Genomic DNA, 15,215 nt, shown 5'->3' with positions numbered 1-15,215 from the left:
TTTTAATAAGGTAGATATTGAATAAGGTAGAGATTGCTACAATTATTTTTATAACTTATTTTAAGGTAGATTAATATTTTTAATAGTTTCATTTTCTTTTAATATGACAAACTTGAATACCTATAAACAGTGAAATAAAATTTGAAAATTCCAATTTTTAAGCTTTGTGATCTGTGACAATATGTACACCTGCAAGAGAGTCTGTTTTATCACTGAAAAAGGATGTATTTTTCTTCTTGTTGCAAGTTCCAGGTTTCTTTGATCATTTCTTTCCTGTGAACTTTAGGTTCCTCCAAACACATTCTTCATTTTCATTAGGAAATTTCATTTGGTGGTGGAAGAGGGACATTCTTTCTTCTAATATTTTCTAAAGAAATAATCTTTTGGGTAATCAAAAGCCTTTTCAGCATCAACAGTGGAATTATCATGAGCAATCTGTGTGATTTATAGCCATCATAAACTGAAAATTTTTCTGAGATTATCTGTTAAAAGCCCTTTCATGACAAATCTACTTTGATCATGGAAAGATAAGTCATCCCACTAGGTTATTACAGTCTCTTTGGTAACGTCAAGATAAATAATTTCACCTTTTGCTTTGGGTGTGATACAGGCCAATGAGACTCCATTCCTATTGGTGTTTCGTTAGGTTTGAGCAAAACTGTGCAGCATGCCTTGGACCTGAGTTAGGGTTTTTCCAGTCAACCAAATTGTCATTGTTCTATGCAACTAATGAATCATTGAACGCTATGCAAAAAACTAATGATGTACTACATGTTGGCTAACTGAATTTAAATTTTGAAAAATGGGAAAAAATTGTCATTGGCCAGTGAAAGTTTGTTAAATGCCCCTTATAATTTCTACCTAAGATACTACAGTAAACCTATTCATCTATCACAGATGGTGCCTCGATGCATTTTTTAAATTTTCAATGCTTTTTTTTTTTTTTTAAGATTTTGTTTATTTATATGACACAGAGAGAGAGCACAAGTAGGCAGAGAGGCAGGCAGAGAGAGAGGGGGAAGCAGGTTCCCTGCTAAGCAGAGAGCCCGATGCAGGGCTCGATCCCAGGACCCTGATATCATGACCTGAGCTGAAGGTGGAGGCTTAACCCACTGGGCCACCCAGGTGCCCTTTAATGCATTCTTGATTTCCCTTTTCTGTGGCAACAGCATTTGGAAACCACGGGTGAGGTTGTGTCTGCAGCAACTTATTCTGTTGACCAGTTACTCCCTCTTAAAACTCTCCCATTATTTCTCAGACAGAGAATTCCTCTCTATCCCCTGCTTGAAAACTGTGTCTCCATCTCCTCGGCTTCTCTGCTTCCCACAGTTAAAGGAAGGTACCCCCGCAGAACGCACAGCAGCTGTTTCCTCCTGTGTGTCCATGCCTCCTCCTGGGGGTCCTCCTCACTCTAACCAAGTCCCAAACTTCCATTCCAGCCCCAAGCTCTTCACTTGTATGTTCTGCTTGTAAAAGAAAAACCGAAGTAGACGTTACAGAAAAACAGCGCTCTGCTGGTCTGCCTTGCCCTTATTTTTATGGCTTTGTGTTTCTTTTAATTATATATGGGAGTGCTGTAATGTTTTCAGTATTTAGGGCTTTAAGTTGCTTCATGGCAGATGTGGTTGGGCCACTACAGAATCCTGCGCTCCAGCCTCTGCCAGGACTCCCGGGCCCGCATAACCTTTCCATGCGCACTTGCTGGTCCTGCTTGCTGGTCCTCCTCTCCTGCTCTTCCCAGGGTTTCTCATCCTCCAGGTGACTGATGCATTGCTTATTCTGCTGTTCAAATGGAACCTGTTCTTTTGGCCTTTTTTTTTTTTTTTTTAGATTTTATTTATTTGAGAGGGGGGGGTGCACGAGCAGGAGAGGGAGGGGCAGAAAGAGAGGGAGAAGTGGACTCCCCAGTGAGCAGGGAGTATGATGCAGGGCTCGATCCCAGAACCTGAGATCATGACCCTAGTCAAAGGCAGATGCTTGGGGCACCTGGGTGGCTCTGTGGGTTAAGCCTCTGCCTTTAGCGCAGGTCAGGATCCCAGGGTCCTGGGATTGAACCATGCATTGGGCTCTCTGCTCAGGAGGAAGCCTGCTTCCCTCTCTCTCTCTGCCTACTTGTGATCTCTGTCTGTCAAATAAATAAATAAAATCCTTAAAAAAAAAAAAAAGCCGATGCTCAACTGACTGAGCCACCCAGGAGCCGCCTGTTTGTGTGTGTTTTAGACAGGGGTACTGCTGACATGTTTCAACAGCAACAGACCGCTTGACTGACTGTCTTTCAACTGTTGTTCTAACTCTCCCTTGATCGCCTTTTTAAACCCAAGATGGCGGACCTTGTTGGTGTTGCCGTCTTGGCTTCCTGGAGAGAAATATTCCATCCTCCTTATCCTTGTGGATGTTTCCATTGAGAGCCACACATTTTATTCACAAATATGCTGGAGCTCTGGTGTCAAATGTTTATGACTGGCTACCAGTGGGCTGTCTCTAAGAGAGTTCTGGTTTTCCAGAAAGGGAGACTGGCATCTCTGGGAACATGAAAAGGGAGAGGTCAGTGGTAAGGGAGTGATGGCAAATAATAGTGTACATTCCCTATTTGAGGGAGGAAGGCTCTGGTACAGATAGAAAAGAACAAAATGGAAATCATAGTGGGGCTATTAGCCTCCAGACAGAAAGTGAGACCCACCACTGAAAGAACAGAAGGAAAAAAGACAGTTCTGTGGAATGAAGAGGTCAGGAGAGGAGATGTCGAGAGGAATACCACACAGCCCCGCTGAACTGAGGCTGTGTGGCGGTGTGATTGACCAAATCTATGAGATTCTGGTATTTGTCCAGCTACTGTTTTAGACCAAGGGTTCAAAGAGAGGGAATGGAGGCAATTTTCCCGGGGGAGACAAACCTCGGTCAGCCACAAAGTCACAGGATCACACACATCTTGTCTTTCTCTCTCCTTTCTGTAAAGTTGATTACATCAAGATGGGCACAGACAGGGTCTCTTCACTTCCCGAGCTCCTCCCGCCTCTGCAGCCAGGAGCCTATGAGCATCCCCTCGGCCCGGTGCAGCTCTGAGCTTACGCACTCCTGCACATCTGTGCTATGGGCCCAGGTGTCACTGTCCTCGAGAATAAGCTAGAGGTTTCCATGGGCCCATGGCAGCCTTCCAGACCCAGTGTTGGATCTCCAGTAATGAACTAAGAGCCTGACTTCCGTTCAGAGAATAGCTTAAGCAATGGACGGAACAGAACCTAGTGTATGTGAACTTGTGGTGATGAAACAACTCTGGACATCACCTCAAAATCCTTCCTGCAAATCGCCTTCGGCGTCGGCTCACAGTCTGAGTGGGGTGAGCAACGGAGCTGACTCAGGGCGCGCTCACAGCTGTGGTTTGAAAGACTCGGAATGTTTCATGACTCACGTTGTCACTCTGCTTCCTTTCCTGTGGCGCAAAGGGGCTGGGAGGCCCCTGGGCAGCAATTAAAGGGTGGGGAAGGGTCCTTCCTTAGGAAAAGTGATCATCGCCATTACAGAGAGTTGAGCTTGGTCCCCAGAAAGATATGTTCAAGTTCTAATCTCCAGTCTAATCTCTAATCTCTGAGAAGGTGATCTGATTTAGGAAGAGGGTGTTTGCAGATAGAATCAAGTGACGAGGAGGTCATGCTGGCCTAAGGTGGGTCCTGATCCAGTCCAACTCGTGTCCTTATGAGAAGAGGTGCACACAGAGAGGAGGGCGCCATGTAAAGACTGAGACACGTCAGGCGCGTCCCTGTCACGGCGGAGCAGAGATTAGAGTGACGCGTCCACAAGCCAAGCAACTCCAAAGATTGCTGGGAACACGAGAAGGTAAGAGAAAAGCATGGAACAGATTCTCTCCCAGGGATTTGAGAAAGGGCACGGCACTGTCAACACCTTGATTTCAGGTTTTCAGCCTTTAGGACTATGAGAAAATAACTTTCTATTGCTTGAAGTCACCCTGTTTGTGGTAATTTGTTACAGCAGCCACAGGAAATGAAGATAGCCGCCCTTGAGCTGGGGTCACAGATGCCTGCTGCTGTCCCCAGCCACCCACCCACCCACACCTGTCACACCCAGATCACCCGCACAGACCCCAAAACATCTACTCCCCATAGGTGGGGGAGCGTAGGGTGGGCGGTGAGCCCTACAGGCACTCCTGCACACTGCCATACCACCAGGGATGTGGAAGCTCTAGCTCAGTGTTCCGCCCCCATAACCCCCTCCTGACTCTTTCCAGCCACTTCTAGAAGAATGGATCCATCTGGCATCCCCTGGGGCCATTCCCCAGTCCTGCTGAGATCGGGTTCAGTACCTGCAATCACATGACACTGGCCTCTAGCTCCCGACACAGAGCTCAACCCACGGAGCCAAAGCTCTTAGCAACGCAGTGTTTGTGGGAGCTGACGTTTGCCACTGCCCCTTACCAGTCGTGCACGGGGCCTCTCAGTCAGTCCCAAGGGCAGCCTCACTCTCAGGTCAGGCTCTCCAGCGTCTACCTTCCTCCCTCGCCTGCCCCCCCATTCCCCCGCCAAGGCCCTAGCACCTATTTGAGTTTGCCTGTCTGAGGGCAGCAGGCCTGAGGCCCTTGGACTTTGTCACACACTGTCCTCAACAAAAACGCCAGCTTACCCTCGAATGAAGACTTGGATCCCAAACCTAAATACCAATGGATAGGTGCTCGCCACACAGTGACACAGTAGAAGAAAGGAAAACTTAATTATGCATATATATCGGACACCCCGAGAACAATGCTACAGAGTCTGGGAAGGAAGTTTATGGCCTCAGGTGCCTGGCATCCACTTGCCTGGGCTCTGCCAGGCTACCCTGAGCCTGAGGGGCCCAGTTACCCCACACACCACAGCCCGTCCAGGGTGGGGAGCTCCACCCTGAGGTGAGCACGGTGCCATCTTTGGACCTGTGAGACACGGGAAGGAATGGTGACTGGAATGTGCAGAGGACACCTTCCCTTCCCATAATAGGACCTAACAGGTTAATCCCCCAGGCTCACCTGCACTGCCCGTGGTCCCTGTCGCACTCTGGGGTGGTGACCCCAACTGAGCCTCTCCTGGAACAGTTGCAACCTTCACAGCCCGCCAGGGGATGGAAGCTGAAGGAATGTACGTCACACATCTCACACTGGGGCCTGACAGTGCGGGGAGGGCAGAGGCACTTCCCTGTCATCTCTTCACAGAGGTGTGGGCCACAGTTGCAAGCTGGCCAGAGAATAAAGAGACACAGTGTAAGGGAGAGATGCCACCTGGCCTCTAGCAGATTTCACCCACTGCCAGCATTTCCAGAAGTTTCCAAGGGACCTGGGCGAAACGTCTTGCTTTTTCTTCATTATGGCATTATTGAGTGCAGCTGATCTGAAAGGTATCTTTCTTGGGGTCCGGACCAACTATACCAAATGCTCACAGCACCCATAGTGTGAGAACGTTGAATGACACCGCAGCTGGACCCACTGGCACCAAGACAGGAGCTTCAAGGAACTCACCCAGCCATAGTTACACGCCATTCTAATGAGACACCTCTCATCTGTCAGGGGGGCCTCTCCATACGGGCTCCCTGAAGGGGCTCCATGTCACCTTAGCGTGATGGAGCTCTAGGTCAGGGCATAAAGCAGCAGCAGGACCCTCGTTAGGCAAGGGCTGGTCTCCAGGTGAAGACTGTGTTTGCACCACACACGTACCCCTCACTGCCACCCCATGGCATGTACTGACCCTGTGTCTCAGGCCATAGGATGGGTCTTCGATAAAGGTCCCCAGGCTTCCCATTCAGAAACCACTAGGTGCCTGTGACCTTGGCTCTCCTCCTTTTTCAACTGAGTTTTGGTTAGGCTGGAAAAATTGAAGGGGCTTCCCCGAGGAAGAGGGATGGGGCTAATAGTTTGATGCTTAAGGTTCTTTAAACTCACCTGTTTTGCCAAGCACTTGAGTCACATAGCATGGTAAACACAAATGTTTATCTTCTAGAACCTACCTACTCAGACTGTACTCCATGGACCCCTGGCATGGGCATCATCTGAGTGCGTAAGAGAAATGCAGACTCTGAGGCCCCCACCAAGCACTCTAGAGTCAGAACCTGCATTTTCACAAGATCCCCAGGTGAGTGTCCAGCAGAGTGAAATTCAAGAAGGCCTGCCCTAGATGAGCGGCAGCCAACTGGGATCAGAGACAACCTTGGATGCCCCCGATGTGCACTTACGTTTGCAATGTGGAAATCCATAGTAGCCCGTTCGACAGCGGGTACACTGCCGCCCAATGACACTGGGCCGGCACGGGCACTGCCCACCCTCTGGGCTGCAGTGATGGCCAATGGACCCGGTGGGGTGGCACTCACAAGGCAGTGCTCCCTTGTGGTAGAGGGCCACCAGGGACCTGGCGGAGTTCTTACAGAATCCAGAGGCTGTCTGGGGGCTGTGAAGACAAAAACAGCTCAAGGCATTATCCCGGGAGGGGATAAATCCCAACCTTCTCCTTCCCACTTGCTCTGCCAACTGGTGTTTTGGGGAAGGGGCTCTGGCTGTGAAGTCTGGGAAGAAATGAGAGACTACCCTACCCCTGGATTCACAGCCAGTGACAGCCAGCCTTCCTTCTACCCATCCACTCCAGAACACATCCCAGGACCGGTGGGTGGGAACTTTTGGTGGCTGAAATAGAAGGGTGAAAATTCACCTATAGGATGAATTCTATGGTATGTGAATTACATCTCAATAAAGCAGTTACAAAAAAATTATACCTAGCAGTGTATGCACCAATAATAATAACAATGGGAGGAGGCAGTGGCAAAGTGTCTACTTTTATTGAATGTTGTTGTGCTAGAAGTTTTGCCTACATCTCACTTAACCTCACAACCACCCAACAAGTTAGGTCTAAGCCTCATCTCATAGATAAGCCTTCTAGAAGTTAAGTGACATGTCCAAGGCTTCAGAGCTACCGAGTGGCCAAGCAGACATTCAAATCCATAGCTGTTGGACTTCAGATGCTTTACTCTTAATATTTTCAGTGCAGGAGACTTCTGCCCCCCACCCTGGTGTCCCCTGGAGCTCCTGGACCCCTTAGGAAACCTGCAAGAGGGCAGGGTGGGTCTCCAGAAGAGAAGAGCAGGAGCCCGTACTCAGGACTGTCCTTAGCTCTTGGCATTCAAGGATCCAGGGTGAGGGGACAGGGAGGTCCGCCTCTCTGTGATACTCCCCACTCAATCAGATGGCAAAGGAGAGGGAGAATCCAGGCTGATGTGCTTCCGGGTGGAAGGCACCCCACATGAGACTTTTAGGAACCTGAGTTGGACAACAGGATGCAGCAAAGAGGCCAAGAAACACCTAGGCAACACATGAATCCCAGCTTGGAGGGTGAACATCTGGCGGGATCGAAGCTGAGAACAGTAATCTTGCCCAAATGGGCAGCACAAGGTCTGGGGTAGGATGGTGTATGCAGAGGAAAAGCATCTCCCTCCCCAGACTCAGAATGCATTGCCACCCCCGTGGGTGGGCCCCAGGAGGAAGAAGATAGACCTGGAAGCCAGCCCCACCTTGGGTCTCACTCTGAGTGTGAATGTGGGAGAACCTGAGGAAGCTCCACAAAGTGATACTTACTCAATATAAAAACTGTTTCTTCCACAACTGTTGATAAACTCAAATGACTTGTCCACTGATTTTTTGTGAAGTATTTGGTAGTCGTAATCCTCGGCAGGCACCACTAGAACACGGACCTAAAGGAAACCTGTCAGCATGGCTTTGGATTTCCAACAGCAGGGCACACCTATGGCTATTCATTGTACTTTCCCTTCACTATGAGCAGTGTTCTCTGTTGTAAAGCCCAAGACCACACGAAACAGGTCTTACGAGAAAAGAATCCCAAGAACTCCCCTAAGCCAGTGTTAAAGGTTCAACCCACATTCCTCTGTTAGAAATGGCGTGTGCTGGGGCAGACCCCTTGGAGCACCTGCTCAGAGAAGCTGCAGCCTCAAGTGCTCAGTGGGGACAGGACATCTAAGGGGTAATCAGGGGCCTATTAGAGGGCCAGGGCCCCATGTGATCTATGCCTGGGGTGACCCTGGATCACCACAGGTCACATTTTGTATTTTTAAAGGTGAACAAACCAAAATGGTGGGACCAATGGGGGAAACTCACGTCATGGCTTGCCTTGAAGCTTACATCCTGTCAGATACTCTGTTATGAATAACTGCATCCCTAGTCTTTAAAAGTACTGCTCAGCTCTCTGTGCCTGTTTCAATCAGACTCTTCCAGTAACAAATGCTATAGGAAATTTCAAATGTCTTTGTCAATGAGTCACCAACACACAGCTTACAGAGAGCTCACTGCTCTCATGTTATTCAATCAGTAAGCATTTGCCAAGCACTGTGTGCCAGGTAGTATCCTAGGCACAAGAGATACAAAATACATAAAGTCAGGCCTCTGTCCCTAGGAATATGGCCTCCTCGGAGAGAGAATGAAGCATGAGCAAGAAACTAGAGGGTCACACAGCAGGGCTTGGACAATGCTACCTGTTTCCCTGACAGGCTTTACTGGCATCGAGTGACCATGATTCCATTAATCAAGGTAACAAACAGGGTAGGGGATACCTTGTGCAGGTAACAGGCTCATGTTTGAGGGTCTCATGAGGGCCCTAGCTGGGCAGATATGCATTAAATGATCCCATAGTGGTTCCACAGCTCAGAAAATATCAGAGATGAACTCAGCAATGTGGTGTCATTCCCACCACAAGAGAGAACAGAACCAGAGGGTACAGAGGATGTTATCCAAAGAGAAATGACAGAATAAGGGGGCTCAGGGTCACACCTGAGGGAACGCCATCATATGTGGACAAAAGGAAAAAGAAATCAGTGAAGAAGCACTAGAGAAAAGGGGGAACAGAATGAGAGAAAGCAGCTACGGAAGTCCAAAAAGGAAAGTTTTAAGAGCAAAGGAAGAGTAAATGCTTTAGAAAGAGACCAGTCAGGTGAGGAGCGAAGAGGGGCTGAAGCAGAGCGAGACCCTTGTTCACCAGAGCTTCCTACCAGGGAGTTTCTCCTTCTTATTCACTTACCCATTATTCCAATTTCCCTTGACCTTAATTGTCACCTGCTTTTTTTTTTGCTAAAGGTAGCTATGAAATTTAAACATTTTTCTATAAGACTTCAATTCCTTGGAAGAATTATTGTCACGAGCCAAACAGGCACCCAGAACAGCTGACCAAAGCAAGCACATGAAGAGCAAGCTGAGGGAGGAGCAGACCATACCAATACTAGGGACTTTCCTTCTGGAACCTTCACGGTCACAGCCACCTCTTGCTTGGAGATGTCCAACTCAACTTGATCTTCAGCAATGACTTGGTCCCGGCAGCCAAGCACATGCGGGCAAAAAGAGGCACGGAAGACACCTGCAGGCAGAGCCAGACAGGAGCTCCTGTCATGGTCCCAGGAGGCCCAGCCCGGCTCGCAGCTATGGCCCCTGCTCCCTGACACTCACCCGGCCACGGCCGCCCTCCATCCACAAAGACCTGTGTGGGAAATGCTGGGTGTGCTGGTTGATAAAAGTGGATGACAATGACATATCGGCCTAGGCGTGGTACAAGTCCTCGCAGGGTCACTTGGTTCTGGGTAGAAAAAAAGAGGATAAGGAAAACTTCTCAAGTTGCAGAGCTATGAACATTTAGAGTTTGAAAACAAAAACCCTCTAGATATTTCCCCAAGTGAAATGAACACTTTCCCTTGAATGTTTACAGTGACACTCTTTTGTAATCAGAAATACTGGAAACAAACCAATGACCCGCAGCTCAGATGAACCAACACTGTGGTCAGCCGTTAATGATGCTGGAGGGAGTGTAATTTGGTACAATCATTTCGGTAAACTGTCTGGCAGCTTTTACCAAAGTCAGACATGTCACTGAGCAATTGTACTCTTAGGTACATGCCCAACAGAAATGCATAACGTTTGCCAAAAGGCTGTTCCCAGAGTGTTCCCAGCACTTATATATCACTTGGAATAACCAAGAGAGAAAGAGTCAGACTCCATTTTGGATGTTTGACTGACAGGTTTCAAGCCCCATCGATCGTCTTTAATCTTCTGCCCCACACCTGCACAAGCCAGTAAGAAGGCCCAGGAGCCCATCCGTTGGCACAGGGAGGAAGTTCAAGCCACACTAATTCTAGCCCATGGGAAGGGGGTCCTCCTCTTGCCCTCCTCCACCTTCCCTCACCCCTGCCCAACCACAGTGAAAACCAGAGTTGTGCCCCCACTTTTGCTCAAGCTTGAGTGTGAGCCCTGCTCTCTCTAGGAAACTTTACTGTGAGATATGTCTTTTCAAATGCTCAAAAAAAAAAAAAAAAAAAAAAAAAAAAAGAAGAAAGAAAAAGAAAAGGAAAAAGAAAAACAGCAGCAATAAAAGATTATCCTCATCTTTCTGACAAGAACCGTGACTCGAAGAAGGCAAGTAATATGAGAAAGGCCATGCTCTAATTTAAGAGCAAAGCCAGAGCTAGAACTCCTTTGTCATGATTTCAGTTCATCTCCTCCTATGAATCTGGTGGACTTCCCCACAGAGGCTCTTATTAAATTTTCTCTCTCAGATCCTGTTAATTTTCTAACTTGATGCAATGGGAACGGACATGAGCCATCCTCTAGGACTGAAAGGACACCGTATCATCAAGACAAATGCTAATTCCTGCAATTTCATAGTTTATAGTGAAAAAAATTCAGTCAGTCCCTTACTATATTTCATCTTCATGCTATCGATTATTAATTAATAAATGTTTATTGAGAATTTCTTGCCTCCCAAGCATTTTGCTGGTATAGTTGGGGATGCAAAAATCAATTAGCCAGCGCAGCTTTCGCAAGTGCTTATATGCCACCTTGGGAAGACAAGTGATTATCTCAACAATGTTACACTGTTACAATGTTACACAGCAGTAGCCCATGAAAGTATGACCTATCACAAAACGGGCCACGGAAAGTTGCTGAATGGCTGTGTAGATAGAGACACAGAAAGAAAAGAGAACATCAGGATGGGGCAGTCATAGACAGGAATAGCCAGATGCCTCATATCTGGGATTCTCCACAGTTGAGAGCAGATGTCCCCAAACTTCAGGGGCATCCAAATCCCTTGGGAGGTTTATTAAAACACAGACTCCTGGGCCCCGCCTCCAGAGTTTTTGATTCAGTAGTTCTGGAGTGGACTTGTAAACATATATGTCTAACAAGTTCTCAGGTGATGTGGATACTTCTGGTAAGGGTCACGCTTTGAGAACCATAATTCAGAAACAACACACTTGAGCAGAGTCCCACCTGCGGCGCCTTCAAGATGACTCCAGTAACATCAGCAGAAGGCAGAGGATCCTGGGGCAGGAAAGGGGAAGGCTCACCCCTCGGGACATCCAAAATCAAGGCTGTTGGAGGAGTTTCAGGGACCAGAGAAACACAAGAGGCACTGAAAAAAAGAAAAGAAAAGAAAAGAAAAAGAATATTAAAAAACAACCAAAAATGGAAGAACTGTCCATTGGTGAAAATAGCAACTGTGAGCACAAGACTGTGCGACATCGACAGGACCTAGTCTCGGGAGAACCACAGGACTGTGGAGGGATCTTTATACAAAGACACTCAGTGTAGTCAACTGCCGAGTGTATTCTGGCAAACCCACTCAATGCAATGAGCCAAAGCAGAAAGAAAATCTTAATTGTGATAGAAACCAGACAGAAACTTAAGACACCTTCCCTTTTAAGAACTATAATTCATGTTAAATGAGGTCAATGCCATGAAACATTATTATTCATTTCTAAACATAAATGTCGCCATAAAATCATATAAAAACAAAGAAGGCAAGTGCACATCATTTCTCTTAGGCACAGATTTCTTTTAGGCCAGATGTCACTGTCTTGGTGGCTTCTACAGCCTTAACTATATGCCTAAGATTTTACGACTGTGTCTACAAATTATTTTTGGATCTACAACAAAAAAACCCTCCTGAAACCCCAATAATCAATCGTCAGCTAATCCTCATAACACAGCGGTGAGGTGGGTCATTATTTCCATGGTTTTTTAAATGAGGAGTCTCAGACAGTTAAAGGATTGGAACAAGGTGAGTCTTTGCGGGTTTTCAGAACAGCCCGCAGGAACTTCTCTTGAGGGCAAAGCTTACCCATTCTGCCCAGTGGCTACAGCATCAGCTTCCTGACATTAATGGAATTCTGGAAAGATGGCTCGGGGCAGTGATTTAGCTCAGTTTTTATTTTAACCCATCATCAGCCTTTAGTACCTTGGCCTACGATCCCTTCTGAAGTTAAGCATAAAGTCACAGCCTTACAAGCATTGTAGTACCACTCAGAGCACAAACAAGGAAGAAAGGAAAGGACACCCATTACCTTTGATTAACATAACCCCCGTAACTGGCAATGCATTTGACTTCAGGTCTCAAATATTCAGTTGAGAATTCTTCAATGGGTATGATACAAATTTGATGCTGTTGAGCAAATACAGTGCAAAAAGGTAACATCACAGTTATCAGCAAAGTCAACGGTAACGGTCAAACATATTCTTTAAAAAGCCGTTAAGTAAAGAAATTACAATTGTTATTTTAAAGTAGAAAAAACCTGCAGAATGGCACTCCCTATGGCATCCTTATGTGCATAAGGATTTATCCTTTTTAGCATTACACAGGATCGCTGCCCGAATGTTCTTGGGATAGTCACATGAATAAATGAAATTATGACGTTCAAAAACAACTCTTTGTCTGTGACTTCAGGTGCCTGTTTTCCTCTCCTGCCCTGGGCTGATGCTGGCTTTTCAGACCCATTGGCAGGAAGAGGCGGAGGTGGCAGGCAGCTAGGGAGCCTGCTGTTCAGAGCCTTTTGTCTGTAACTCCTGCTATAAACAATCTTTCTGAATAGAGAATGACCTGATTCTCAGGCACATTTGAACTTCATTAAGGGAAGTGTCTCCAGAACTAGTTTCTGAGTCACACAAGAGACTCAGTTATCAACTTATCACTACATTTTATTTTAATCCAAACTGTATTATCAACTCGATCACAAACCTATTCAGTAACAACAAAACTTTTTATTGAACACCTACTATAGGCCAGGCACTGAGACTAAGGGATCCTAGAAGACCAGGATGGTGAATACCCCTGCTCTCATGGAGCTTATATCCTAGTTAGATGTCCAAATGACATCAGACTATTGCAATAAGGGCAAACTTATGCTTAAAAGATGAAGACTCAGCCCTGTTATAATTCCCAAAGATGAAGAGGTTAGATTTGCTCAGATTGTTATGTTTAAAAAGATAGTCACAATTTTAAAAAGAAAGCCTTAAGCTATCATATAATTTATGTAATAACTTCTAAAAACTCAATTCCAGATAATTCTGAAGAGAAGGCTCAAAGTTTTTAATATTGTCCAGCATGAATATTTAAAAACACATTAGAACATGCTGGCCTAGCATTTCGCAGAGTGTGATTTGTGCTTAATATCAGCAGTGACAGAAAGTTGCTTCATACTTAGATTATCTTCTATTCTTTGAGGCATTTATTAGAAATCTGGCCATCCTTTCTTAACCCAGTCCCACTGCCTGTGTTTATCATAATTCTTAATATTTAAGTTGCGCTATTAAAAGGGAGGCATGAAGGTATCTAACCTGCCAAACTTAGTATTTTTAACTCTTAATTGTATATATCTAATTAACTGAATAATGTGTTTTTTGAGATAGAGTTACAATATTTTGGAAAGGAAATACCAGGTAGTTGCAACATTGAAAATTCTGAAGGAATTTGCCAAAAAACTAATAGACATGATTAAATAGTAAAACGGGCAAGAAAATAAACAGTAAATAATGGCATTTCTATACACCAGCATAAAACAAACTAGGAACTATAATGACAAAAGAGATTTCATTCATAATAGTAACAATGAATAAACATTCATGAAATAGAGTTTTGTGAGCTGTGTTCAAACTTGACAAGCAAACTTTACCAGTGCTATAAAAAAAGGCTCAAATGAAGAGGCAAAACAGAGTTCTAGATGCAAATAAAACACATCATAAAACTAGCAACTCTTAACATATTCACTTTATAGGTGGAATACAAACCCCACCAAAATTTCTCTAAGTTTTAAAATATAGAGATATCACCAAAATGCTTCTAAAATTCAAAGGGCAAAACAGACAGCGTTACCAGAAGGAATCGGGCCCTGCGTGCTCTGAGCCGAATGCCCGCATCTGCCAACAGCTCATAGACGGCGAGGCGACTCCTGCCATCAGTCACGACACTCCGGCAGAGGACACTGTGAGAGGACAGAGTGTTCTTAGCTTGAATCCTCTGGTCTCCCTGACCTTGTGCCTCCCTACGGGGTAGCTGATGGCTCTTCTGTTTCTCCTGTTTATAACTAGGTCACTGACAGTGAATTTTCTGACACAATGCATTCTAGAGAGATGCAGTCCACAATCAATACAAGAAAAAGACCCTTCTGACTGTGGCTCATCTCAGGGCTAAAGGCCTTGCTTCACTTTTTCCACCCAGCTTTATGCAATACTTGGTCTAGTCATTGGGAGAAAAAGCCCCAGGGTCAATAATGTCTGATCTTGGGTGCCTGCGTGGCTCAGTTGGTTAAGTGACTGTCTTCAGCTCAGGTGATAACCCTGGAGTCCGGGGATTGAGTCCCGCATCGGGCTCCCAGCTCTGCAGGGAGTCTGCTGTTCCCTCTGACCTTCTACCCTCTCTTGCTCTCTCTTACTCTCTCTCTCTCAAATACATAAAAAAATAATAATAATAATATCTGATCTCCAAGATACAACCTTCATGGAGACTTATCAATATTCTTAGTACTGTTGGTGACTAAAGTTGTCTATCAGCCTCACAACGACTGACGATATCCCACACCCCGTCAGCGTTGGGGCTGGCCTCACTCCAGTCATGACTAACCAGAATTTGCCATTGGAAGCTCAGTCTGTTCCTCTCGTGCTTCCTTCCTCATTGCATCAGCTGCACTCCTTCTTTCTACCCCACCAGGTGAAATACGGAGGTCAGGAACATTTAAAAGTTCGCGGTTTGAAACCAAAGAATAGACTCTAATGGTAAAACCCACTGAAGAAGTATTTTTGGAGGAATGTTTCTGACTTCATATTCGATAGCCACTTTTCTGTCTGTAAATGCAATTTGGAAACTAGTTTGGAGGCAAACTAAAAGAAATGGCCATCTCTGGGAAATATTTGAAATAATTTA

The 15,215-nt window shown here is 45.9% G+C and overlaps 1 protein-coding gene across 8 annotated transcripts in view; it reads right to left on the bottom strand.

Moving 5' to 3' along the window:
* LAMA3 (laminin subunit alpha 3) overlaps nucleotides 1-15,215 on the bottom strand; it is a 263,998-nt gene that overhangs the window by 96,248 nt on the left and 152,535 nt on the right. For 6 of the 8 annotated variants that reach the window (XM_045065455.1, XM_013051465.2, XM_045065456.1 and 3 more), the window contains 8 exons: nucleotides 14,169-14,277; nucleotides 12,364-12,461; nucleotides 11,291-11,432; nucleotides 9,476-9,602; nucleotides 9,247-9,386; nucleotides 7,601-7,716; nucleotides 6,211-6,422; nucleotides 5,015-5,219 (listed from right to left, as the gene is read on the bottom strand). In XM_045065455.1, the coding sequence (XP_044921390.1) occupies nucleotides 5,015-5,219; nucleotides 6,211-6,422; nucleotides 7,601-7,716; nucleotides 9,247-9,386; nucleotides 9,476-9,602; nucleotides 11,291-11,432; nucleotides 12,364-12,461; nucleotides 14,169-14,277 (1,149 nt within the window). Of the gene's footprint in view, nucleotides 1-5,014; nucleotides 5,220-6,210; nucleotides 6,423-7,600; nucleotides 7,728-9,246; nucleotides 9,387-9,475; nucleotides 9,603-11,290; nucleotides 11,433-12,363; nucleotides 12,462-14,168; nucleotides 14,278-15,215 lie in introns of those variants that run through there. The other 2 variants (XR_006602077.1, XR_006602078.1) reach the window with 2 other exon arrangements.

This window comes from Mustela putorius, unplaced genomic scaffold (assembly GCF_011764305.1).
Source record: "Mustela putorius furo isolate JIRA1106 unplaced genomic scaffold, ASM1176430v1.1 tig00003858_pilon_pilon_pilon, whole genome shotgun sequence".
In the NCBI taxonomy this organism is placed as follows: domain Eukaryota; kingdom Metazoa; phylum Chordata; class Mammalia; order Carnivora; family Mustelidae; genus Mustela; species Mustela putorius.
The sequence above is the reverse complement of the archived record's forward strand: the minus strand, read 5'-3'. Positions and strand labels throughout refer to the sequence as shown.